General features: G+C 35.9%; 1 protein-coding gene across 3 annotated transcripts in view; it reads left to right on the forward strand.

Moving 5' to 3' along the window:
- The window catches only part of DTL (denticleless E3 ubiquitin protein ligase homolog), a 56,913-nt gene that overhangs the window by 2,197 nt on the left and 28,456 nt on the right, over positions 1-26,260 (forward strand). For 2 of the 3 annotated variants that reach the window (XM_045877177.3, XM_045877176.3), the window contains exons 2-13: positions 2,804-2,929; positions 3,717-3,815; positions 4,833-4,894; positions 4,984-5,104; positions 7,979-8,044; positions 9,272-9,384; positions 10,626-10,699; positions 12,282-12,385; positions 12,667-12,771; positions 15,740-15,852; positions 22,332-22,421; positions 25,152-25,287. In XM_045877177.3, coding sequence (XP_045733133.1) covers positions 2,804-2,929; positions 3,717-3,815; positions 4,833-4,894; positions 4,984-5,104; positions 7,979-8,044; positions 9,272-9,384; positions 10,626-10,699; positions 12,282-12,385; positions 12,667-12,771; positions 15,740-15,852; positions 22,332-22,421; positions 25,152-25,287 — 1,209 coding nt within the window. Of the gene's footprint in view, positions 1-2,803; positions 2,930-3,716; positions 3,816-4,832; positions 4,895-4,983; positions 5,105-7,978; positions 8,045-9,269; positions 9,385-10,625; positions 10,700-12,281; positions 12,386-12,666; positions 12,772-15,739; positions 15,853-22,331; positions 22,422-25,151; positions 25,288-26,260 lie in introns of those variants that run through there. The other variant, XM_064594141.1, reaches the window with a different exon arrangement.

A 26,260-nucleotide genomic window follows, 5' to 3' on the forward strand; every position in this document is an offset into this window, starting at 1 on the left:
TCTGATTACTCTTCTATGTATTTTTAAGTTGTTAACTAAAAGTTTTTATCATAGGTTTAAACTTACTGAAATTTTAAAATAAAAATGCTATGTCATTTAAAATGTATCTAATAGACTATGAATACTATAGTGATTTGATGATCATATCAATCCTTTTTTAAAAATATGAACAAACTCTTTAACTGCCAAATTTTCTAGGTACATTTCAACCTTGAACAGCATAAGGGTTAGAGTCACCAAACCCCACACAGTCAAAAGTCACCTATAACTTTGACTCTCCCAAAACTTTACCAATAGCCTCCTGTTGACTGGAAGGAAGCCTTACCAATAACATAAATGGTCAATTAACACATACTTTTTATGTTATACATATTGTATACTGTATTCTCACAATAAAGCTAGAGAAAAGAAAATGTTACTAAGAAAATCATAAAGAAGAGAAAATACATTTATAGTACTATATTTGTGGAAAAAAATCCATAGATAAGTGGACTCACACAGTTCAGACCTGTGTTTGAGGGTCAACTATAGTTTTTTCCCCCTTGATTTTATTTCCACTTTATTTTTCTCACAGAATTTATCCTAATGTATTTGATTCTAAGTTTGAAAAGTTATTTTATTGATCACGCTGTCATACTCCTCTGTGAAAAAAATAAACTCGGTATTTTCTGTAATCATAAGGCTCTAAATGTCGAGCGTTTCCTCTGAATTGAATTGTTACAATTATTAGTATGCAAATGATCAAAACAGTATAGACTTAATTTTGATAAATAAATGAAGCAAAAAGTAAAATTTTATTGGAAGTGTATCTTTTGAAGAAATAGATTTGGCTGTTTATGATGCCTTTATTAAAGGAATTATCCTATTGTCTCTTAGTTGGAGTCCCAGAAGTTTTTGTACCTTGGATCAATGCAAGGTATAAATTGGGGCATGGAAATGCCTTTCTTTTGAAAAGTGGAAGAAAAGCAGTGATGAAGGGAGAGGAGGAAAAAGAGCTTCAGCCTTCTCAGATTAGTTATAGAAATGCACCTATATCAACTGATTCTCTGAAAACTCATGTCCTTGGATACTCCTTGAAAAATTGGCCTGTAATTCCAGGGGCTTAAATTGTACATTGAGGAAAGAATAGGCTTTTCCAAATGAGTGTCTTGGGGGAAAGCATTATATGTTCGTGTTGGAAGCAGCATAGCACAATAAGGATCCAAAAGTTGCTTAAGAGACCAGTCCACAACTGTGTCTTGTAGAGAGTGCAGAAATGGAGGGACAAGTTACTAAGCCATGTTAGGCCATTTGTTGGTGTTTGGGTATTAGTCTGTAGGCAGTGAGGTAGAGTTGAAGGAATCACTGTTTAATTGCAAAGAATTAGGTATCCAGAGCTTATCATGTTCAGTTCCGACTGAATTGTTCAAGATTTGGTCCTTTTGAATTTGTATATTGCAATCATTAGATTATTATTATTTTTAATCTCAAACCACAAGTGTACATATACAGAGGTTTTTGTTTTAAAATTCATTCTGTAGATGGATATTTGTGAACTCTACAATATAACTATTGTATTCTTTCTTTAGTGGTCTTTTAATAAAATAGCTTGTTTACACTGATGCCTGACCTTGAGGTAATAACCCCAGGAATAATTACTAAATCTGGATTGTATTCTTTGCCTCTTTTGTACTGATTCCTTCAGGTTATCTCTAGGAACATCAAAGCTAGATTTGTCTGAGATTATATCAGACTGAGATGTCTTCTCCAAAGGGTATTTTTGATGAAAAGTGATAATTGAAAGTACCCTAAAATGTGAGTTTATTAAACAGCTCTCAATAGATTGTAACTTCATTGTTTCCTCTGATGCTTAATAAACATTTAGTTCTCAGTAACCGTTTATTTAATGTTTCTTTTATATATTTAAAATGTGTTGACCTACGTATCTAAATAATAAAACAAATCTTTGAAGATTGCTTATTACTTATTTAGGACCATAGTGCCCATTAGATCTCTGACCCAAGCAGAATAAATGCTCCCTCTACCCTGAATTTCTTCCTCTGTCTTGTATATTCAGTAAAAACTTACTCATCTCTCTACACATTTGATTTCACCTACTCTATAAGACTTCCCTGACGGCTATTACTAGCCAGAATTTAACTGATTGTACTCTAGGGTTGGGTACATTATGCCTCACTTTAAAATTGCTCTAATGTAATTTAAGATACTGTGACTTGTTAACATTTTAGAATCCTAGAATTTCAATTGGAAAGAGGAAGTGAAATTAGAATTTACTTGTGAATATGTTAGTAGGTAGGAGGCAAATTTACATAAATTATTTCCTTTAACTCTTTGACCATTGGATTATCTATGATGTTGCAGGTAATTAAAGAGTTTGCAGTAATGTTGATTTAGACACTCTGGAAACAAAATGTTAATTGAAGAGAATGGCAGTTTTAATGGTTGTGGTAGTCTTTGTGGTTGTGTTTTGTAGTTGTCACCAAAGGGTGCAGGAGGGGTAAGATCTTTTTTAATGTGCAAAGGCCATTTGTTTCTTAAAATCTTCAGTGTACCAGCAAGAGTCTCCATTTAAGATGGTAAGCCCAAGCCTGTACCTCACCAGAAGTTGAGAGTGCCCTTTATTTCTACCTTAGGACCCCTTAGGAAAATACCAGAAACTGTATCATAGAGGACCCTGAATAGTGAGTGGATTTATATAAAGTATATAAAGCTTTTAAAAACAAATATTTACCTCTGCACTTGTTAAAAGTATTGAAATGTGATAATATATTGAAATTCTATAAAGAATTGTGTCTTACTTTAGGATGGTCTTCCCAGTACCCTCTTCAGTCACTTCTAACTGGTTATCAATGCAACTGTAATGATGAGCACACTTCTTATGGAGAAACAGGAGTCCCAGTTCCTCCTTTTGGATGTACCTTCTCTTCTGGTAAGAGAATTACTATCTAAGCTAGGCTTGCTCAGAAATGATCTATTTCATATTTAAAGAAAAATTATACTGGAGTGTCCCTCTTTCAAGGAAAAGTAGGTTAGATAGATGGTAGAGTTTTTCTAATACCTGTTCTCTGATTTATGAAATAGACTTTTTAAAATCTCTATGCATAATTATATATTTCCTCTAAAGCATAGGACTATTACAGCATTGGTTTTTTTGTTTGTTTATTTTTTTAACTGGTACCGGGAAAGGATTGCAAAGGTTCAGCCATCTTGAAAACTGTTTTGCCCAATGGATACACCTTTTGGTCTGATGGAATCTCTCTGTGATGCATTGGGGAACATATGAACAGAAATAGAGTACTTGCCCCCACTGTTAATAGTTTAAGAGGGGAAAAGTAAAAGGGTATGAAAAGGAAATTTAACTAATAGACTCAACCTGCTGATGGCCTATGTCATATACTTTTCTTTGCCATTGGTCAGTATCACTCTTGTTTAAGTACTACCCTTCTCTAAATAAGAGATTATCTGAAGGTAGTTTTGGTGGTTTTGAGTCATTTACTGAATTAGATATTATGGCAAATTTTAAGCAGTCTTTAATTCAAATTACCTCTCTACCATATCAAATGCTATTTGGGTAGAATCATCTTCCCTCTTCAGATTCTTTGTATTTAACTTGTAGCTTTCAGTTAATCTGTATTGTATTGTTTTTATAGCTTTATACTCAGCTTTAAAATTTTTGTATTACTCTTTATGTATCATATTCTTTATTTCTTATTTAGCTCCCAATATGGAGCATATACTAGCAGTTGCCAATGAAGAAGGCTTCGTTAGATTGTATAACACAGAATCACAAGCCTATAGAAAGAAGTGTGTCAAAGGTAAGTCTAGGCCTAAAATTTTTGTTTTAACATTATATTAAATTCATAAAGCCTCAAGTAAATTGTTATTTGAATGTATTCCCAATTATATTCACTTCTAATGAAGTCTATGTAGGGACCAAGCTGAAAGAAAATGGTAGATGGTCCTTCTGTCAATAATATTAGAAGTACAGCAATACCTTTACTGAAAGTTGAAAAAAAAATACAATTTAGGATAAAGAACAGTTCTTCTTTTAAAAAGTTAAATCTTTTACACTTGATGTGGTTGGGGGAAACTTTACTTTAAAATATTTATGTTGACCAAGCATCTCCCTTATATAAGGCAAAGTTCTACTGAACTTAAGAAGCTAATAATTTGGAACAAGTTAAGTCAAGTGTGGAAATAAATAAAACAGGCTGCAAATGATATAGATGCAGAAAAAAAATGCCACGGTTGTCAAAAGGAAAGCTGTCATGTAGTAAAGATGACAAGGACAATTTTTCATGAAGAGTAGAACATTTGAGTTGAACGGTGGTATTTAAACCTAAGGAGGTGGGATAGGACATACCAGGTGGAAGAGAAAGCATTAGCAAAGGCCTAGAGATAAGAAAGCATAGGCTATAATTAGGGAATGGGGAGGCATCCAGTTTGGTTGGAATAGGTATGTGGAGATAGAGATAAACCTTGCAACAGAGATAAAGGCCAAAGCATGCAGAACTTTAAATGTCAAACTACTTTAGATTCCATTCAGAGAGCATGATGAAGATTTTTGAACTGGAGAATATTTCAGAAAGATTCCATTTTGGAGAATATATTACTAGTAACCTCATGGAAAGGAATTTGATATCAAATGGTAGTTCTCTGTAGTAGTGAAGGAAATATGTAAGTTCTGTGAATATACAAGTTCTCTTTGGCCTATGGATTATAGGGCACTGATGACTTATTTTTTCACTCTGGCTTTCAAGAAATTCAAACTTCTATTGATATGGCCCTGAATGTAGTCTAGACATTTCACAGTCACCATTTTCTTTGTTTAGAATGGATGGCTCACTGGAATGCTGTCTTTGACCTGGCCTGGGTTCCTGGTGAACTTAAACTTGTAAGTGACTTTCATTTTATTGGAATCTGGGTAAATAAATACTGGTAAAGCGTTGCTTTATTAAATTGTGATACCTTATTTTTTGAAAGGTTACAGCAGCAGGTGACCAAACAGCCAAATTTTGGGATGTAAAAGCTGGTGAACTGATTGGAACGTGCAAAGGTCATCAGTGCAGCCTTAAGTCAGTTGCCTTTTCTAAGTTTGAGAAAGGTAGGTCTGTGCCTATCCTCTTTCATGTCCTTAACCTCCTTCATGGTGAATTAATAAGAAGTTTTATTTCCACCCTTTCCCCTGTCAGAGTTGCTATTTTTCCTACGTTGAGATTGAGAATCTCATGACTGAAATCCTCCATGAAATTAAGTTGACTTTTAGTCCCATTCTTATGGATATTATCTCTAGCCTGTCCCTGTAAGTTAAGAATCTTCAGATAATTTTTTTCTATAATCTTGAAGATAAGGTAAATACTTATAAACAGCTACAATACCTCTGTTCAACTTTGAGTGTCCTTTAAAGTCAAAACCCTGTACTGGACACTGATTAACTCTATTTGTAAATTATTTACTTTAAGTCTACTAGTAAAATTTAAATTAAATGGAGTGTGAGGCTAGAGTGGAAAACCTGGTAAAATGGACATGATTCTCTACCTAAAAACTTACCGTTTAATTACTTTAAATGGCCCAATTCCTTAGTATGTTTTCAACTATTATTTACTGTATTTGTTTTACTATTAAAGTGGAAAAGCAAGACTTAAAGAGTGATATAGTACAGAACAGTACTAAAGCAGCTAGGGAAAAACTTAGAAGTGTCTGAATCAGCTCTTCATTTCTGTTCATTTCTTTTCTCCTTCCTGCATTAGTTTCTCATGAATTTTTTTTTTTTTTTTTTAACAAATAGACCAACAAATGCTCATCTCAAAGAAGTGGCTGAATTAATCTGACTTTAATCTCAATAATAGAGACAAACATTACAGTCTTCTTTATCATTAAGAAATACTCTATTTTTAAATTTATTCATGTGAGCACTCAGAAATATTAAACAGTTGTTGAGCTGATTTGGACTCAAAAAAAGGTCAAATTTAATTGACTGTGGTTGCTTTTGAGAGTGGAACCTTGAAGAATATATAGCATAGTTTTTATCTCTGCATAAGTTTTCATTAACACATCTATTATATAAAGTTAGGTATGGTTGTGTTCTAGTTTACTACTGTGTCAGAGTTGATTCTGAGTTTATAAAAATAACGTAAGATCATGAAAATTAACCTTACTAAAGGTAAATTTATTTAAAAGATAACAGAAAAGGAAAACACTATATCTTTTGGTCCCTTTGCTTAATTTTTAAAATTCTATTCAGTAAATCTATGCCAATATAGTCCAGTAGAAAAAGCATTGAATTAAAAATTGGGGCTGGTAGGTTTTACAAAGGCTCCTAATAGTCTATAGGTGCACTAGCATGAATTACCTGGTTGGACACTGCCCCCATAGCCACATAGTTTGGTTGGTAAACACAGATTAGATTTTAGATCTTCAGCCAAATGCCTTTGTACAGGGCACACTTTTACAATCATACATAGAATCCCTGTGTTCTATTCCTGTTTCTACCTCTAAACTCTTGGGCAAAGTCATTTTTATCTCCCTGGACTTTTCATCTGTTGATTTTTTTTTTTTTTAAGATTTTATTTATCTATTTGTCAGAGAGAAAAAGAGCACAATTGGGGAACGGCAGGCAGAGGGAGAAGCAGACTCCCCACTGAGTGAGGAGCCCTATGTGGGACTCAATCCCAGGACCCTGGGATCATGACCTGAGCCGAAGGCAGATGCTTACCCGACTGAGCCACCCAGGCGCCCCAATTTTGGTGTTTTAACAGGCAATTAATTCAGTAAGAGTCAAATTGCAGACTGTCAGACATACGGGGGGGGGGGTGTATCAGATCTGATCTCAATTCAGTTCTTTAATTTAAGCCTTAGTTACAAGCCTCTTTTGGTTTTCCCTTGCATATATGGTTCAGGGGTCAACCAGAGACATGTGCTAAGTTTAAACACAGAGTTAGAGTTAGCCCTTTCTCTGGCTCTCTCCAGGGTTCCCCTCTCGCTCTGGCTCTGGCAGCTCTTGTTGCCTCAGTCTGCTTTTCCTTGTTCCTCTGGCTTGAAAGATGGCAGATTCTGTATTGGCATCTTAGCTGCTTGGTACTGATGCTGCAACTGTGGCTGCCTTCAAGGTAAAACTACAAAAGCCAGTAACTTAGCCCAGGCCAATCACTTGATTCAGGTGTGGACTTCCCTCCAAAAATTGCATGTTTTTGTTCAGTTTCTAAAGAGCCCTCAGGTTACTGGTTTTTATATTTTGTCCAGAGTTTATAGCTCATGCAGTTGGATTGGTTTGGTAAGTGCTCACTCTTCCACTCAGGAAGCAGAGTTTTTTTGGTTTCATTTTAAAGAATAAAACATTACAGATAAATTGAAGTTCCCCTATGTTCCCTTCTCCAATCCTCTTGCCCTCTTTCCATCCCTAGAGGCATCCTCTTTCACCGTTTTGTATGGATCTGGTCCATATGTTTATACTGAAGACAGTACAGCTTGGAGATTTGGAGAGTGGGCTCTGGATTTATTCTGCTAGGAATACCTTTATAAGTTACTTATCCTCTTCTCTATGCCTTAGTTTTCTTATCTGTAAAATGAGGATAATAATATTCACCTAATAGGGTTGATAACAAGAATTGAGATAATGTATATAAAGCACATGGGATAGTGTGTAGCACTTAGTAAACTCCCAGTATATTTTGGTTACTGGTTTTGCATTATTCTTTCCATAGGTGTACTACATATAGTATTTTATTTGGTTTTAAGAATATTTACACAGAGGGATTATTCTCTAAAGCATAAGCATTTTGAGTTCTTCATAATCCTTTCCCTTCACAGCTTTGTTTTCTCTTATTTGTTGTCAAGCCATATCTTTTTTCATTTTTAATTGCCTGTGCCAATTACAGTACTTACCATATAATAGATGCTCTAGGAAACTTATAATGAAATGCATGCATTATTGGCCTGGTTTTGTTAACTTCTTGATAAACTATTTATTTCCCCATAGCTGTCTTCTGTACAGGTGGAAGAGATGGAAACATTATGGTCTGGGACACCAGGTGCAACAAAAAAGGTAGCCTAGTTCCATTTTGATTTTAGTAAGTGTGGGATCACCTCATACTTATTCTGAATGAGTTAGTGATTTCATCTGGTTACCACCAGGGGGCACATGTTCATAATCCCCCATGTCTTCGGCTCACTGTTCCAATTCTCAGGATTGTTGTGATTGTTGCAAGTATTACCCTCTGTATTTACCTCATATTGTCTTCTGAACTATGCCACTTACCTAAATTATTGATAGAATTGGAATTATTAATACATGTGCTCAGTGGTTAACGATCTTTTAAAAGTTATTTGGCTTTAAAGAATTGGATTAAATTAAACATAATTATGCTCACATTACACCCATGATGCCATTAAGCAGAATGCAGTGATCATCTCACTGCTTACTTCCTTTTTTAAAAATAATTTATTTTTAATAGGCTATTTTTTCGGAGCAGTTTTAGATGCACAGCAAAATTGATCAGAAAATACAGGGAGTTCTCTGAGTACTGATATACTCCCTATCGCCATAGCCTTTCCCACTATCAGCATCCCATGGCAGAGTTCGGCATTCGTTTAAACCGATGCACCTGCACGGATACACCATTAGCACCCAGTATCCCTCAGTACCTTACAGGAGGGTTAACTCTTAGTATTGCACATTCTATTGGTTTTGACAAATGTGTAATGACATGTGTCTAGCATTATAGTATACAGAATAGTTTCACAACCTCAAAATCCCCTGTGCTCATCCTGCTCTCCCCGCCAACTCCTGGCAACCACTGATTTTTTTTTTTTTACTGTTTTACTGTTTGTTACTGTTTCCAACATTTTACCTTTTCCAGAATGTCATATAGTTGAAATCATACAGTATGTAGCCTTTTGAGATTGGCTTCTCTCACTTAATATGTATTTAAGGTTCCTCCTTGTCTTTTAATGGCTTGGTAGCTCATTTCTTACCATTGAATAATGTGCCGTTACCTGGATATACCACAGTTTATTCATACATTCACACATTCATCATCAAGAGGACATCTTGATTGCCTCCAAGTTTTGGCATTTAGGAATAAAGCTGCTATAAATATCCATATGCTTATTTCTCTTCTATACATCATAATGGCACCAAAAGAAAGTTCTGCTGGCTTTTAATTTCACTATTAAGAATATAATTAATTTTGAGATTTTATGTGTAAATGTGACATTCAGCATGGGAATAAAGTTCTGAAACCTAAATCAGTTTGCTTGGAATATCTTTCAGATGGATTTTATAGGCAGGTGAATCAAATCAGTGGAGCTCATAATACCTTAGATAAGCAAACCCCTTCAAAACCTAAGAAGAAACAGAATTCAAAAGGACTTGCTCCTTCTGTGGTAAGGTTTTATAGCTGTGTACATGTGTGCAGATCTTAACATGTAGTAAGATAGAATCTCATTTTAGGTAACTTGTTGGGCATAAAATGGGAGCTATAGATTAAGTGAATGAGAATCTTCATTCAGTGGTTTATTACTTACTGCTCAATACCTACATTAGTGGTTCTCAAACTCTAGTGTGTAACACAGTCACCTGGAAGCATACTAAAAATTCATCTTCCTGAGCCTCATCCCTAGATATCGCCATGCATACACTATCTACAATATAATGTAATTTATTAGAAAAGGGGGGATAGTTTGAAGAAGCATATTAAGTACCATGATATAGTTTTCTATAGGGGGAAGTAATCCCTGTTTTTTACATAACACAAACTACAGGAAATATGTGAGTTTTTAATATTTTATTAAACATTTGGCAAAATATTTAAATATATTGAAACATTTAGGTAAAATATATCTCTCTAGCATCTTTTACTTAAAGCTTAAACATTGCCCATAATCTTTTTTCTTTAAAAAAAAAAATCACCATGGCTTTTACTTTAATTTGTTTATTTTTCTAATATTCCTGGTCTGTGAGATCCAAATTAATATGTTGGAGAAGTGTGTTTACTAAAATGTTAGGACTTAAAATTGCATACCAAGAATAGGACACAGGCATGAGTGGAAACTGACAAGATTAACTGTGGTTTTTGGAGGCCAGATGGAGTTAAAATGAATATCATTTCAGACAATCAGAATCTGAGCCAGGAAAACTTGTTAACAGCAATTAGGAGGTGGAATTCCACTGAGATCCTTTAAATTTTTCAGAGCACATAATCATTTTTCATCAATAATTCTTTAGACTTTCCTGTGTGACAGTTTAGGTGGATGGTGACGTTTTGTAGAATGAAACAGGCACAAGAAAGTTAAATGAGTTTCCTACGGAGACATAGCTTATTAGTAGGACTGATTTTAAGTAGAACCAGTAGGTTTAGACAAATCTTTTATTCACCTGTTTGTTTCTTGAGTACAAGTCAAAGTCAACACTATGTACTATAACTTCATGATGTTTAGGTCATTTTCATGCTAAAATTACTTCTTGGTCAGTATAGATATCTGACTTAAGATTATTGGAGAGGGAATATTTAGTCTAACTCAGAATTTGGGTGGAGGGGAAGCCATCATTTTAGCACCTTGGTCTCTTGATGAAGATTATGGTACCGAAAATAGGACTTTCTTCTTTTTCTGCCCTGTGCTGTCAGGATTTCCAGCAGAGTGTTACTGTGGTCCTCTTTCAAGATGAGAATACGTTAGTCTCAGCGGGAGCCGTAGATGGGTAAGAGCCTTTATTTCTTGGTTCTTTTGATGAGATGTCTTTCATAAACTGTGATAGGGAAGTCACCTAGTCCCATTGTAATCGAATGTATATGCTTTTAACTTTCGACATAGTGAATATCCAGCTGAGAAGAGGAACTACAGATCACACTGAAAAATATCTGATTAGGACTCTTGCTCAAATAATTAAATGAGGGAATCCATATGTTACACTTAGCACATTATATAGCACATACGAGCAGTGTTGGCTGCTGCTGTTTTTACAGAGAAGCTGGGTGGGTAGCTTGCTTGTCCATGCAGTATAATTTAGGCAGTGAGTCTTATTTTGAGGAATAAAATTTCTATTATTTTGGATTTTTATCTTCTCAGGTTTAGTAATACCCTAAAAGAAGGAATCTGATTCTGGGTATATAATGGACATTTGGGGGAGTAATCTAACAATATTGATAGTAAGGCCTAATGGCTTTCAGATACCTGCCATCTGTGACTGGTCTGAATGTTTGGCTTGCAGATAAGTTTGTGGTACTTCTTAATTGTTTGCTTTGTTACAATAAAAATTCTGAGGTGTTTTTTAAGCACCCTTCTTTGCCCTTTTATTTGCTTATCGTATCTCTTAAGACATCCCTTCCTTCGAAACAAATTTAAAAAGGTGATGGCCTAATGAACTAGGATTTCCATTGTGTCTTCTGGACACTAAAACTCGGTCTGTGGACCAAATATTCAGGCACAAATGAAGGATTATCTCAAGGTTACTAGTTATGCTTGTGAATGGCTGTGAAACCTTGCTGTTTGTTTCCAAGGATATTGCCCTTTTAGACCAAGCTTTTGTTTTCATGTTGCCGATAAACTAGATGTTGATGGGGTGCCTGGGTGGCTCAGTAGGTTAGGCGACCTACTCTTGCCTTCTGCTCTGGTCATGATCTCAGGGTTGTGAAATCAAGCCCCGAGTTAAGGCTCCGTGCTCAGCAGGGAGTCTGCTTGGGATTCTCTCTCTCCCCCTTCCCCTCCCCCTGCTCTCACTCGCTCTTTGTCTCTAGAAATAAATAAATAACATATTTAAAAAAAAAAAACTACATGTTGAGGATTAAGACAATTATACCAATAGACGAAATGAAAAAATACTTTATTTCACAGGAAAAGCTGTTTAGACCAGATTACTTAAGGAGTTACATATAGAGATAAAACCATAGGGACAGAGCTTGTTACTTAACAGTGTTAGAGGTTACATGCAGAGTGTTAAAGTCTTAGGAAGCATTTGTTTTGCTTTGTTTTTTTTTCTCTGAAAACAATGAAACAATGACCATCAGAACCCAACCTTCATCTTCCTTTTCCGCTCCCTTGAAGTAAACTCAAGGTAACCCATCGCTGGGTCAGATCACATCTGTTTCCGTTCTGCCTGAGTTGTTAGCCTGACATTGGAAACAACAGTATGAGATAGTTCAATCTGTTTCCCAATGAGATACCCTCATTATACCTGGTTGATGTGCCAGAGGAGTTAGATTAAAAGTCATTTCACAATGTAGTTGAAACTGGTTGAAGTTGGGGGGGGGCTACAAAATAATTTTCTTTACCTTGGTTTTTAGGGTAATCAAAATATGGGATTTACGTAAGAATTATACTGCTTATCGACAGGAACCCATAGCATCCAAGTCTTTCCTGTACCCAGGTAGCAGCACTCGAAAACTAGGTAAGCCTTTTTATACCCTATAGGACTTTTTTGGAGATGTGAGTTTTTGTTAAAATTTTAAAAATAAATATCAAGCTAGTTTTCAGCAACATATACTTGAGATTAACATTAACTTTTGGAAATTCAAAAGTTAAAAACTCAGAAGAGTATTTTTGGTTTATATATATTTGAGGGAAGAAGAATTCTGATAAACTTGTGGAATGATTTTCTTGCCACAACGTTGTCATCTCAGTTCTACTTGCTGTCATCAGGACATGCTAACTAAAGTTTCCTTTTTCTAGGATACTCAAGTCTGATTTTGGATTCCACGGGCTCTACTTTATTTGCTAACTGCACAGATGACAATATCTACATGTTCAATATGACCGGATTAAAGACTTCTCCAGGTAAGATCTTAGCCATTTAAAATCTCTACCTGGAAAAATAAAATGAAATAAAATCTCTTACCCAGAAATGAATGCAGAGGTTTTTGTTAATGATAATTTAATATTGATCTTTTTTTCTAAACCAAATTTTTTAAGACATAGGAGGGCTCTGGGGTCTTTGATTAGTTCCAGTGATATTTTCATAGGTGTATTTTCCTTGTGATATTTCACAAGTAAACAGAATCCTGCTGTATATGGTGACTTAATTTTATTTTAACAGTGAGTCTTTCCTGAAATTATGTCCCTTTGACTATATTTAGAATTGTCTTAAATTTTATAGGATATAGAAGGCTGTTCTCAGCTTTTGTCTTGTTCGGGGGCTGTTTGTTGGCTGAATTTTTTAAGTCCCTAAATAGTTTTTATTTACCTTAGCCTTCTTAATGTTGAGCAGTGTCTATTTTATTTCTAGTTTTCCCCAACCTCACCTTTTTTTTCCCCTTCCTTTTCCTCCAATTACAATTGGAATCTGGTGTTTCAAGTTGATACATGGCACTTTAAAAAAAGAAATGAAAGTTTCTCAGGCATACTCTAAGAAGGTTTTTAGGGTTACATAATTTTAAGAACATTTTCAATTATTTAGGCAAGCCACATATTAGTAACCTAGTTCTAGCTCTGTCAGAAACAGATTCTATAATCCCTAAAGCTACCTACTTCCCACTAAAGTAAGATGTGCTGATAAATAAGAAATCTTAAAATAGTACAGACCTTAGCTAGGCTCTTACAGAAATTTCCAAAGACTGCCCCAAGCCAGTATTAGGAGTTTAAGTTCTGTGACAGCTTCACAGTTGATATTTCCAATGTCCTGGATTAGGTCTGGTGTTGTCTAAATAAGAGCAAGAGTATTTGGAAAAGGGAAGCAGTTTATAACTTCTCCTGCTGTTTTCCTGAATGGAATCAGAACTTGGACAGCTTCTAATTTAGATAGTCATATAAAATAGACTTTTCAAAATCTTTCTCCAGAAGATAAAAGCATAATCCTAATTGTATTATCAAATGTACAAGAGCTCTGTCTGTGTCATTTTTTTGTAGTGTGGCCTTAAAGGGGGCCTTAAGTTTAGTCAAACAAATATGCCCAAGGCTACTTTACTAAAAATTTAGTAACCTTTTTCCTGTGCTCCTAAAGTTATTTTATTGGCTCCTATAGATAGATACGTAGGTAGATATGTTCTTTAGATATTGAGTGACAGATAGACATGTGTATGACATTGGGTAATTGCTTATCTTTTTCAAAACATCAGAAAGCGTCCTGGGCTTAATTCTTCATCTCCTGTACTTTTAATTTACAGTGTTTTATTATACTAAGTGATGTTCATAAAGATGACTCTGAAGCACTTCATTGAAGCATTTTCGGAGCCCATATTATCAAAGAAAGATTAAGTTGAGCTAATCAATGCCAATACAGGTTTTAGGATTTTTTGAATAGTTTGAAGCATTTACAGTGTACTTGATTAGACCAGCAGAGGGCAATAAATACTTACAGGTCTAGTGGGAAATTTGGTCTGTATTTTTCCATTTGTAGAGTTAAGATAAACAATTATAGTTTTAGAGTTGTATTCAGAGCAACGGACCCTGTTTATTGTGTGGGGATTTACCTATCACAGTAGATAAAAAGAAAATGCATATCTGAATTGATTCATATTCTGCTTAACGTCCACAGTGGAAGTGTTGATGTGGAGAGTATTTGATATGTAGGCTTTTTCTTGAAAAGCTAGAAATGCAAAGTCTTTTTCCAGTTCTGGCAAAAGGAATAGATGTCTGTGAGCACTAAAGGAAAGCTACTAAGTCCCTTGATAATTCTTACTTCCTTTCTGTTAAAAGATTGGAGTGAACTTTTTTTCCTGCTTAAATGTATCCTTAAATTTTCCAGTAACTAAGATTTTTTTTTTTGTATTTCGTATTAGTGTACTGATACCAGAGGCCTCAGGTTTTGGTCTTCTTAGGATAGTAGAACCCATCAAGCACATTGTGCTAGATTGGATTACTTGCCCTTTTACCACAGATAGTAAGAAGTCTAAAACTGAAGGCTAACCCTAACCTAGTTGGAGTATCTTACCTACAGACATATAGCTTACCCCACTAGCTACTTCTTTTCAGCCTGCTTAAAGTTTTGGATTAAAAAGATTCCCACAATAGGGGTGCCTGGGTGGCTCAGTCGGTTAAGCGGCTGCCTTCGGCTCAGGTCATGATCCCAGGGTCCCCGGGATCGAGCCCCACATCGGGCTCCCTGCTCAGCGGGGAGCCTGCCTCTCTGTCTCCCTCTGCCTGCCTCTCTGCCTACCTGTTCTCTATCTCTCTGTCAAATAAATAAATAAAATCTTAAAAAAAAAAAAAAAAAGATTCCCACAATAAATAAATAAATAGATTGATTGATTCCCACATCCCAAATGAGCTATCCACAAATCTTAACTCTTTCCACTGATTCTTACCTATTAATGCAACAGATATTTGAAGATCTCTGTTCAAAGCACTGTGAGATATAGTGAGTAAAGAATGAAATATGAAATTTACCCTCAAGATTTGAAGTCTAAGAGGAAGAAGGACCAATGTATTATAATAGGGAAAGCCCTATCCTAGTGTGGGGAAAAGGGGTCTAATAAAGGCATTTTACTAAAAGAGTGGACACTGGTTGTGTTCTTCTTAAGAATGTTTTCCATCACTTTCTCTTCCATAGCCAGCTCCATACCAAGTATCTGGGCTTAGATCATGAGATTGGGTCTAATATAAAACCTCTTTCTGAGTCTTCCTTTACTTTTCTGCCAATGTCCATTTCCCTTTAATTTACTGAATATAGCTTGACTATCTGTTTCAATATTCAATAGTTAATACACTAATAAAACTTACTGGAACATGTATACTTGTCTGCGTTTATGTGAACACTAGAAATAACAAGAACCAAGTAATTTGTTGGGTTTTTTCCCCCCTCTGGCAGTGGCTATCTTCAATGGACATCAAAACTCTACCTTTTATGTTAAATCAAGTCTTAGTCCAGATGACCAGTTTTTAGTTAGTGGCTCAAGTGATGAAGCTGCCTACATCTGGAAGGTAAGTTATCAAACTTCCCTCACAAATGTAAGACTAAAGTATTCTTACAAATATTTCTTCTCAGATGAGTAAGTTTAATGTAAACACATACTATTAACTTTTTCTACATTAGATGTTCAGTAAAAGTTGCTTCTTGCTTCTTAACACAGCCAAAACTTACTCTGATTGTCAGAATATATCATACTTTCATGGCCAAAGATTCTCAGAAATTGATAATCCATGTATTCCAGCAGTTTCACGGATTATCAGGAAATTCAGAATTCAGAAGACTAGAGAGAACCTTAACTACCTTGTCCTGCTTCCTGGAAAAATATGTTGGATTGCCTTTCAGCTCTGTGTTTTCAAACTCTTCATTCAAAATACAGTATTTTAATTCCCAGGATCCTATGCCCAAATCAACCATAGAGCCTTGCACAAAACACTAAAAGATATTTGTATGGTAATTGTGTTCTTTCCTCTCTGTGGCCAGTCTTAAGGTTACTAGAATAGATGTGGCTACTTTATCAGTTTTGTATATATTTAATAGCATTACTTAATTTATTTTACAGATTTCATTTCTGTTCACAAGTTTATTTTCTCTTTTTTCTTACTTTTTAAATAACAGTGATACCTAAAGTGACTACTGTAAGCTAAGAAATTTAAATTTGTCCATATAAGGTTCAGTGGAGAAAACTGAAATATCACACGAGTAGCACTTGCTGATTACTGAAAAATAGCTCTTGTGGGACTAATTAATTATAGAAATGTCTGGGAGTTCAGAGATATAAGAGCATCATGGCATTGTTTTCCAAGGGCTAAAAATTAATTATCTTCTAGATTGCCGTTGTAATATCATAAATGTCCTTGGCATTGGTGAGTTGAATGATCAGAGTTAACACATTTTGGATTTTTATTTTTTATTGTTATTTTTTTTAATTAATTTATTTAAGAGAGAGAGAGAGAGCAAGTGAGCAGGGGAAGGAGCAGAGGGAGAGGGACAAGCAGGCTCTGCACTCAATGCAGTGCCCCACATGGGGTCCAATCCCACGACCCCAAGATCATGACTTGAGCTGAAATCGAGAGTTGGATGCCTAACCAACCAAGCCACCCAGGCGCCCCACATTTTGGATTTTAGAGTCATAATGTCTAAAACTTGATAGATTCATAGGTTCAATGTTATCAAATCCCTTCTCAAGAGGAAATTATATCATTATTAGTCCTGCCAACCTCTAGGAAGTCATATCTTTAATGTTGGCTTAGGATGGGGTAGAACCTGTCAAGTATGAAGCATAATTCTGCTTAATTTCATTTGGTCCTGGAGGACATACTAAAAATGACTTCTCTGTATACCTAGAGGTGCAAAAATACAACACAAACTTAAGGGTGTTTAGTGATTATATCCTAGATGGTCACATGGTGGAGATGTTGTTCTATCCAAGATGCTTTTTTGTGTTGTACTTTCCTCTTTCTACAAGCACATTTCTTTCATGTATTGTATTTTAAAACGAAAATTTGCTTATAAAATATATACTTGAGACTCTCATCCATAAGAGTTTGTACCTAGTTTCTTGTCTATAAAATTTTCTGACTTGAGTTTTAAACTTTAACGATATGTGTTACTAACACTAATGCTTTCTTCTTATACTTAAAATTTTGAGTTTTAAATTTGGTCTTAATGCTTCTTATTTTACTATCTTTGTTTTTCCTTTCTCCTTCTCTCACTGTTTTATCTTCATTCCTTATTTTATTATGGCTCCCAACTTAGCAGGAAGATTTTATTCCTACCAAAGTCTGTATCTTTTTAAATTTTTTAATTCTTTAAAAAAAATTATATGAAAAACATAATAAAAGATTATGCAAGAAATACTTCTGCACTGATCATTTTTATTTCTTATTTTTTTTTATTTTTTTAAAGATTTTATTTATTTATTTGAGAGAGAGAATGAGAGAGAGCACATGAGAGGGGTTAGGGTCAGAGGGAGAAGCAGACTCCCTGCTGAGCAGGGAGCCCAATGCGGGACTCGATCCAAGGACTCCAGGATCATGACCTGAGCCGAAGGCAGTCGCTTAACCAACTGAGCCACCCAGGCGCCCTGCACTGATCGTTTTTAAAAAATCATTTAAAATCAGTTTTTAAATTATGTATACATAATTATGCATATGATTATATATTCTACATATATGTGTTTGCATGTGGATATGGAGTTTTATTGTTGATTCTGAAAGTTCCTCTCTAGCTATCTTCTCTAGTACAAAGGCTTTTTGTTTGTTTGTTTCAGGGAATGAGGGTTGAGGTATAGTTTCTCTCTCTAAAGACATGCAGTAAAGAAATTTGGCTGTTGTTAGTAACCCATTTTCAGATATCCAGTCAGGGGCTATCACATACATGGGTGACCCTTTCTAAATTCCTAGGCTGGGTCACATGTCAGTGCTGAATGATGTGGTTCAGACATGATGTTCTCCTGCCTGTCCACACATAACTCAGTGTGCAGGCTCTGATATTTGAGATCCTGGCAAGCTTACTGCTCCTAAAATTGAATTTGCCTAGTGAGGTGGCTCAGTTTCTCTTTTCCATGATTAAAAAAAGGGGTGGGGGTGTAGTTTAAAAACCATTCCATGCAAGCTGAGTATCATGCTGTTAGTTTATCTTGTAGTTCTGCTATGTTTCCAAAAGGTCAGAATTCTCTCAAGTGTTGGGATTTTTCCTATGTTAAAAAGCCCATGGGCACAAGAAAACAGAGTGAAAGAAAAGAGTTGCAGATCTTAAGACAGAAGAGAATGGCCTTTTAATCTTTACCAGTGCTCAGCAAAAGGGAGGTGTAATATAGTTAGACTCTCTGATACTAAGGACCAAGACTTAAAAATAAAAACAGTTAATATATTTTTTTCTTTTTAATTTCTTACCCTATGTCCCACCCCTTCCTCTCCCCTCCCTTCCCTGGTTCATTTCTGTTATAGCCACTGAATAGTATTGAAGTGGTTATAAATAAACTCATTTGGCACAGTCATTCTACCGCTGACTGGCGAAACATTGAGCCTGACACTTTAGGAAGTGTAGATGATCTCATGGCAGAAATAAAGATGAGATTTGGTTTCTGACTGGGCAGAGTAAGGAGATTTTTTTGAGGAAAGGTGCTGGTCTTTTGCATGTTTAAGGATACAGAATGTTTTATTAGATGTGTAGCTTAGAGCCAGTTATTTCTAGTGGTAACCTTCATAGTTCTAAGAGTTTTAACTTGGGGATTCTTCATGTCTTGAATTAAAGTCTATATAACAACTAGAATATGTAAGAAAGGACAGTTTTCTGTGTTTTGACCATCTCCAGAATGCATAGGTGTAAATGTCTCTTGGACTTAATAGTTTCCTCTAATTACTTAAAAGTAGAGGGAGGTTTTTAAAAAATGAAATCCTGTAATTACGGTAATGTTTTATCATAACAAAGTGACAATAAAAACTTATTTGAATAAAAATGAAGGATTTGAAAACAAGTTGAGTTTCACTAGGGGAAATTCATCTTCTTTGAAGTAGTCAACAAGTATACTATACCATGTAGGGTAGTCCTAAACTGTGAAAGCTCCTGTAACTACCATTCATACAAACTTGATGGACATTAGTACTCATTTCAGCCCACAACATGCCCTTCTCTCCACCCTTTTTTTTTTATTGAGATAGAATTCACATAATATAAAATTCATCATTTTAGTCATTTTTTTTTTTTTAAAGATTTTATTTATTTATTTGAGAGACAGAGAATGAGAGCGAGAGAACACATGAGAGGGGATAGGGTCAGAGGACGAAGCAGACTCCCTGCCGAGCAGGGAGCCCGATGCAGGACTCAATCCAGGGACTCCAGGATCATGACCTGAGCCGAAGGCAGACGCCCAACCAACTGAGCCACCCAGGCGCCCCATTTTAGTCATTTTTAAATGTACAGTTGATTTTGAGTAGCCATCGCCACTGTCTCATTCCCAGACATGCTCATTACTCCAAAAAGAAACACTGTACCCTTGAAGAGTCACTCTTCATTCTCCTCTGCTCTCAGCCCCTGGCAACCACTAACCTATGTTCTGTCTGTGGATTTGCCTATTCTGGACATATCCTATAAATGGAATCATACAATATGTGATTTTTTATGTCTGGCTTGTTTCACTGAGCATAATGTTTTCCAGATTTGTTTGTTGTTGCACGTATCAGTACTTCATTCCTTTTTATGGCTGAATATCCATTGTATGGATAGACCACATTTTATTTATCCATTTATTAGTTGGTGGACATGTGAATTATTCCACTTTTTGGCTTTATAAATAAAGCTACTATGAACATTCATGTACAAGTTTCTGTTTGAACATATATTTTCAGTTTTGCTGTGTGTATACCTAAGAATAGAATTGCTGCGTCCTGGGGCGCCTGGTTGGCTAGTCGGGGTTGAGCGTCCAACTCTTGATTTCGGCTCAGGTCATGATCTCCAGGTCGTGGAACTGAGCCCCACATTGGGCTCCTAGCTGGGTAGGGAGTCTGCTTGAGATTCTCTCTCTCCATCTCCCCCTTCCCCCCACCCCCACTTGCGTGCACACGTGCTGTCTCATTCTCTCTCTCAAATGGATGAATAGATCTTTTAAAAAAATTGCTGGGTCATATAGTAATTAATTCTGTGTTTAACTTTTTGAGGAACCTTCTCCCTACTTTAATGCTATACAAAGTGCCTGCCTCAACAAATGCTGACTTTTATTGTCATTATTATTTCTACCTTATTACCAGTTTGTAAAAAGTTTTTCCAAGGGATCTTTCGTTTTTTCTTTTAGATCCTATAGATAAATGCAAAAAAAGTGTATGTATTCTATTGGCGGATGTTTGGTTTTCTTGAGATTTATTTTAATCCTTTGTGTACATGTTTAGGTTCCCTTAGGTACTGTAATGCCTAGAAAATTGAAGAAGAGGCAGTATCTTGAAATGACAAGCTAGAGGCCACAAGCAGAGTAAACCAGTGGAGTAGAATAATGTGTTCCTACCAGGGAGGTGCAGTCAAGAGGACATTAGGATTTTCTCTCCTTTTTAATTTGCTCCTACCTGGCCTGCTTGGGCCTTGCATGAAGAGAAATTTAATGGGCTGGGGCCATCCCAAATGCAGGAGGAAGGAAAATTTCTGTGGCTCCTGAGATAGCTAGAGACTATCTTGAAAGTCTTTCCTAAAATACGCTACCTTGTGAGGGAATGAGTTATTGTTCCCTGTGCTATTGTAGGAGGCAAAGAGTGAGATCCTTTTAGATAATACTCAGGAAAAAGCTTTTTCTGTTAAACTCTAATTAACCCGGCAAGGCGAATTAGACTCTACTCTTTCTCTTCTTTTGCTTTTTGAATCATTACATGTGCCATTTAACCCAAGAGAGGAGTAGTAATAATTGAGTTGGATGACCTTATGAATCAGTGTGTTGACTCTCTTCACTACAATTGAAGGAATCTATTAAGTTTTCTTAGTCATTCTCTGCAAATACTCTTTCCAGAGTCGCCTCCACTTTCTTCATACAGATGAGCAATGATTCATAGCCTCAGGAAAATGAAAAGAGAATAATTTTTTTTCCGAACACATGCTAATAATAGTTATGTGAGTTTATATGCCATATTGTGCTGATTAATTCCCGTGGCCTCTGAAAGGGATTGACAACTCTTGAATGAGTCAACTGTCAAATGCATATCACAAGTAGCATCCAGTGAGGGGGGAAATCTGATCCGTTGTCACGTGTATAGTACTGCACAATATGACCCTTCTTGATTCATTAAGATATGGCAGTACTTAACTGAAAATTCAAGATTTCTTTAAGCAAATTTACCAAAATGAAATTTTAGGGGATTTTTTTTTTTTCCCAAAAAAAAAGTGCCATGTGGAAGTGCCATGTAAAAGTATATAGTTTATATTCCCTCAAAATGAAGGGGTATAATTCTAGGGACTTTGGTAAAAATCAGTGAGTCTTTTGGATGAAAGACTGTCCTCTTGTCAGAGGAGAACTGGTACTATGTCTGAGATGCCTTCAGCATTTATTTAATGTAGTGTTCCTGGAAGTAGCCGATTAGAGAAGATCTGAAAATGTCTAGACTATGTAAAAACAGGACTCCACTTGAAGTTCATACTACCTAGCAGCTGAACCCTATCCTTATAGAAAGTTTACCAGCTAAGAGGTGAGGAACAATGTCATTCTTGAATTTTAGTCAAAATATATATAGCTAGGTAGTCTTGAATTGAAATAAGACCTGTCCTGGTATTTAAGTTCATATTATTTTACTTATTTTGGCTATTTTCATTCTGTTTTCTCAGATCAATGACAGAAATACTTTTATTGCCCATTGGGACTCTTTTCTGAGCTATAACTAGGCATACCTAGAGAGATCTTTGGTAACAACCCTGAAGCTCTGTAAGACACAAATATGGAGAGGTTCAAAGGCTCTATCTGGAAGACCTAATACTGCTCTGCTGACTTGTTTTTTCTTTTTTGATGGTGTGATAGGTCTCCACACCCTGGCATCCTCCTACTGTGCTCCAGGGTCACTCTCAAGAAGTCACATCTGTGTGCTGGTGTCCATCAGACTTCACAAAGGTTTGTAAATAAATCTCTGTCATTGGTTTAAAAAGTAGATCACAGATTTGTAGATTTTCCCAAGGTTAGTTTGAGAGTTACACAGACTTTTATGCTTAGAGATTGAAAGATCTAGAGGCCATCCAGGATCTATGTCAGCATTAACCATACATATTCTACTTTTCTCTACCAATAGAGAAACTTACACTAAGGAATAAAAATGGATTTTTTTTTTTTAATTTAAACTCAGTTAACATATATTATTGGTTTCAGAGGTAGAGATCAATGACTCATCAGTCTTATATAATACCCAGTGCTCATTACATCACATGCCCTCCTTAATATCCATCACCCAGTTATCCCATCTCCCCACCCCCCTCCCCTCCAGCAACCCTCAGTTTGTTTCCTATGATTAAGAGTCCCTTGTGGTTTGTCTCCCTCTCTGATTTCATCTTGTTTTATTTTTTCCTCTCTTCCCCTATGATCCTCTGTTTTGTTTCCTAAATTCCATGTATAAGTAAGATCATATGATAACTGTCTTTCTCTGACTGACTTATTTCACTTAGCATAATACCCTCTAGTTCCATCCACATCATTGCAAATGGCAAGATAAGAATGGATTTCTTGATTCCCTAGAGTAATTTCTTTCCTAAACATAGAATTAAGTTTTTAATGTAATTAAATTTCATCTGAAAATCTAAGATAAAAAGAAAATCTAAGGTGGGAAAACTAGTTTTTATTAACTTTCTACGTATTATCAATGTGGTATGTTAAATGTAACATCTTGACTGTCCTTCACAGTCCAATTTAGTTTTCACATGCCTAAACCGTGCTCGCTGTGAAGTCGTACTGTGTTAGGTTGTCTGTGGCTACACTATGTAATTGGCTCCAAAATGTCGTAGACATTTCTCACTTAAAGAAATTTCTTTACAATAATACTTAAAGACAAACAAACAAAATACCTGAAATGTAAAAAGGCCAGAAACATAAACTTCGTGACTATATAGGGATTTCATACAATAGTGGCCCAAGTTCCACTGATTCTCCCAGTCCCTACTGCCTCTGGTCTTTGGGTTATTTGGGGCTTACAAGAAATATCACTTCTGTGGATATCTCCCCTTTCATTTATGACATTTTGAGGTTTTGTTCCCATCTGTTTTTTATCTTCCAGAAACTTCTTATGGTCTGGTCTACTACTCATGGCATCCCTACTAGCTTTCCAGTACTGCTGTGGATTTCTTTTTATTTCTATATCTGTATAACCATTTCTGTGGTCAGCCTATGATAGACTCTTTTTTTTTTTTTAACTCCTTGCTTTAATCACCAATAATTAAATCCTAATGACATTTTTCTTCTGAGATTCCATGTAACTGCCAGTGAAATACCTACTTTTAACATGGAGTTTTGTATCTTTGGAGAACTAAGAGAGTTTTTTAATTACTCAGTTATTTGTGTTCTCTTTTTTCAACTATCATATATTGCCCTTAACTATATGCACAGAAAAGACTCATAGGTAATGACAGGGCTGTTTACCTATACTAATCTAATGACCCCTACTTTAAAAGTTTTTGTTTGTTTGTTTATTTGTTTTAATAACTTTGTTCCCAGCCTAGAGTTAAGGTAAAATATGGTTTTAAAATCTAGCCTTTGAAATTGGAAAAATTTAGATTTCAGTTCTAGCTCTGCCACTTAATTGTGGTGACCTTGGGCAAATAACTTTATTCTTATTTTGTAGATGAGGTTATTTGAGTTCAAGGCTTTTTACATTGTGAGAATTAAACAACATAAAATATGTAAATTGTCAGACTCACAGTAGGTGCTCTGGAAATAATTCTTGTTAATAGACCATAGAGTAACTGGGGATTCCAGGCATTTCTTGTAGAGCAGTTAAATATGTGTGTCTTCTTTTGGCCTCCCAGTAAGGAAAGGAAAAAGCTGCCAGTCTCTTGGGGGCCAAGATTTAAGAAGAACGTGTGTTCTTTTTTTTCTGTCTCTTCAGTGACTGAAATAGAGAAATTATATAAACAAATGCTGGGGAACAGCTCTGGTACCAGTGGCCATTTGCCACAAGCTCTTCAAGCTGGACTTTCTCTGCCATAAAAGGCTTGGGACCAAGATCGGGAATGGTCAGATATTTTTAAAGGGACAAAGGTTATTTTTAACTTCTTTCAGCCTAGTGAACTTGTTGTTTTCCCAGATTACTCCTTTACCTATCTGAAAAAGAATCTCAAAGGAATGGTTTCATTCTACTTGTCACAGCCTACTAGAGTCACCGACTAAGCCTGATCTTGGAAATGATCCCATTATTTCCGCAGTAAGCCAGAACATGTAGAATTCAGAAGGAAGTGGTAGAAATTGAATGTTGGTGGCATACACTGGTTTATCATTTAAGAGAGAAAATAAAAAAGGGGTTGTAATTATTTATTTCATAGTTATATAGAAGGTGATGAAGATGATGACTTGCCCAGGTTTTTGAGAGTAAAATGAAATGAACCTGATTTTATAGTAGGGCTTTAGGTCAGGTAAGACATGACTGGTAACGAAAGACATACCATCAGAATTAGAAAGAAACAAGAGTCCTTTGGAAATTTGGAGTGATTCCTGAAAGCAAGGGATGACTATATGATCATTTTCTACATCCTGGTATATTAGATGGAATAATTCTCTAGTCATGAGTCCTTAAGATCTACTTTTTACTTTGTTGTAAATCTTTGACTGAGACTTCTTAACTCCCTTCCTGATTCTCATTAGATTGCTACCTGCTCTGATGACAATACACTGAAAATCTGGCGCTTGAATAGAGGCTTAGAGGAGAAATCAGGAGGAGATAAACTCTCCATAGTGGGTTGGGCTTCTCAGAAGAAAAAAGAAGCGAGAGCTGACCTAGGTAAGGATCCCGTGCATTTTTCTACGTTGTTTATAGTTTGATTGGTTTCATTCTACAATACAGAGTGATAAGCTAAATTTGATCTTGTTTGGTATATTTTTAAAGGAAAGCACCATCGTTTTGACATTCATTCTTTTCAATAAATGTTTTCTGAGAACTACTAGGTTTATCATCTACACGAGGCACTGGAATACAGTGGTGGATTTACTTTCAAAGTATTGAACACCTATGATGTGCTAGGCATTGCTCTGAGTTGCTGGACTTTTAGCAATGAACAAAAGAATCAAAAATCCCAAAGATGTAAATAAAGTGTACAGATTAGTATGAGAGGCAAAGAAACAAGTTAAAGTAAAATATGGGGCGCCTGGGTGGCTTAGTCGTTAAGCGTCTGCCTTCAGCTCAGGTCATGATCCCAGGACCCTGGGATTGAGTCCCACATCAGGCACCCTGCCCGGCGGGGAGCCTGTTTATCCCTCTCCCACTCCCCCTGCTTGTGTTCCTGCTCTCCTATCTCTGTCTCTGTCAAATAAATAAATAAAATCTTTAAAAATAAATAAAGTAAAATATGTACTATGTCAGGTAATAATAAATACTTCGGAAAAAAAGGAACACTGGAAAATTAGGTGCCCAGGGAAGCCTCAATGTTTAGATGACATTTGAGTAAGGGAAGTGAAATAGTGAGCCATGTGCACATTTTGAAGAACATTCCAGGCAGATAAAACAGCAAGCACAGAAGCCCTGAAGCAGGAGTAGGCCTGACATTTTTTGTTCCTCGAGGAGGCTAATGTGGGTATAGCCCCTCTAACTGGAGCAAGCTAAGGAGAGGGAGGGGAATAGTAATGGAAAATGAGGTTCTTATATGATTTGGGCTTTTATTCTGACAGATAAAAAGCTATTGCAGGGTTTTAAATAGAGGAGTGTCATGATCTGACTTTTCCTAGCTTGACCATTTTTACTCCTGTGTTGAAAACAA

The sequence above is a fragment of the Mirounga angustirostris genome, unplaced genomic scaffold (assembly GCF_029215605.1).
Source record: "Mirounga angustirostris isolate CCGP_5_RB_7025 unplaced genomic scaffold, mMirAng1.0.hap1 SCAF_6, whole genome shotgun sequence".
NCBI lineage: Eukaryota > Metazoa > Chordata > Mammalia > Carnivora > Phocidae > Mirounga > Mirounga angustirostris.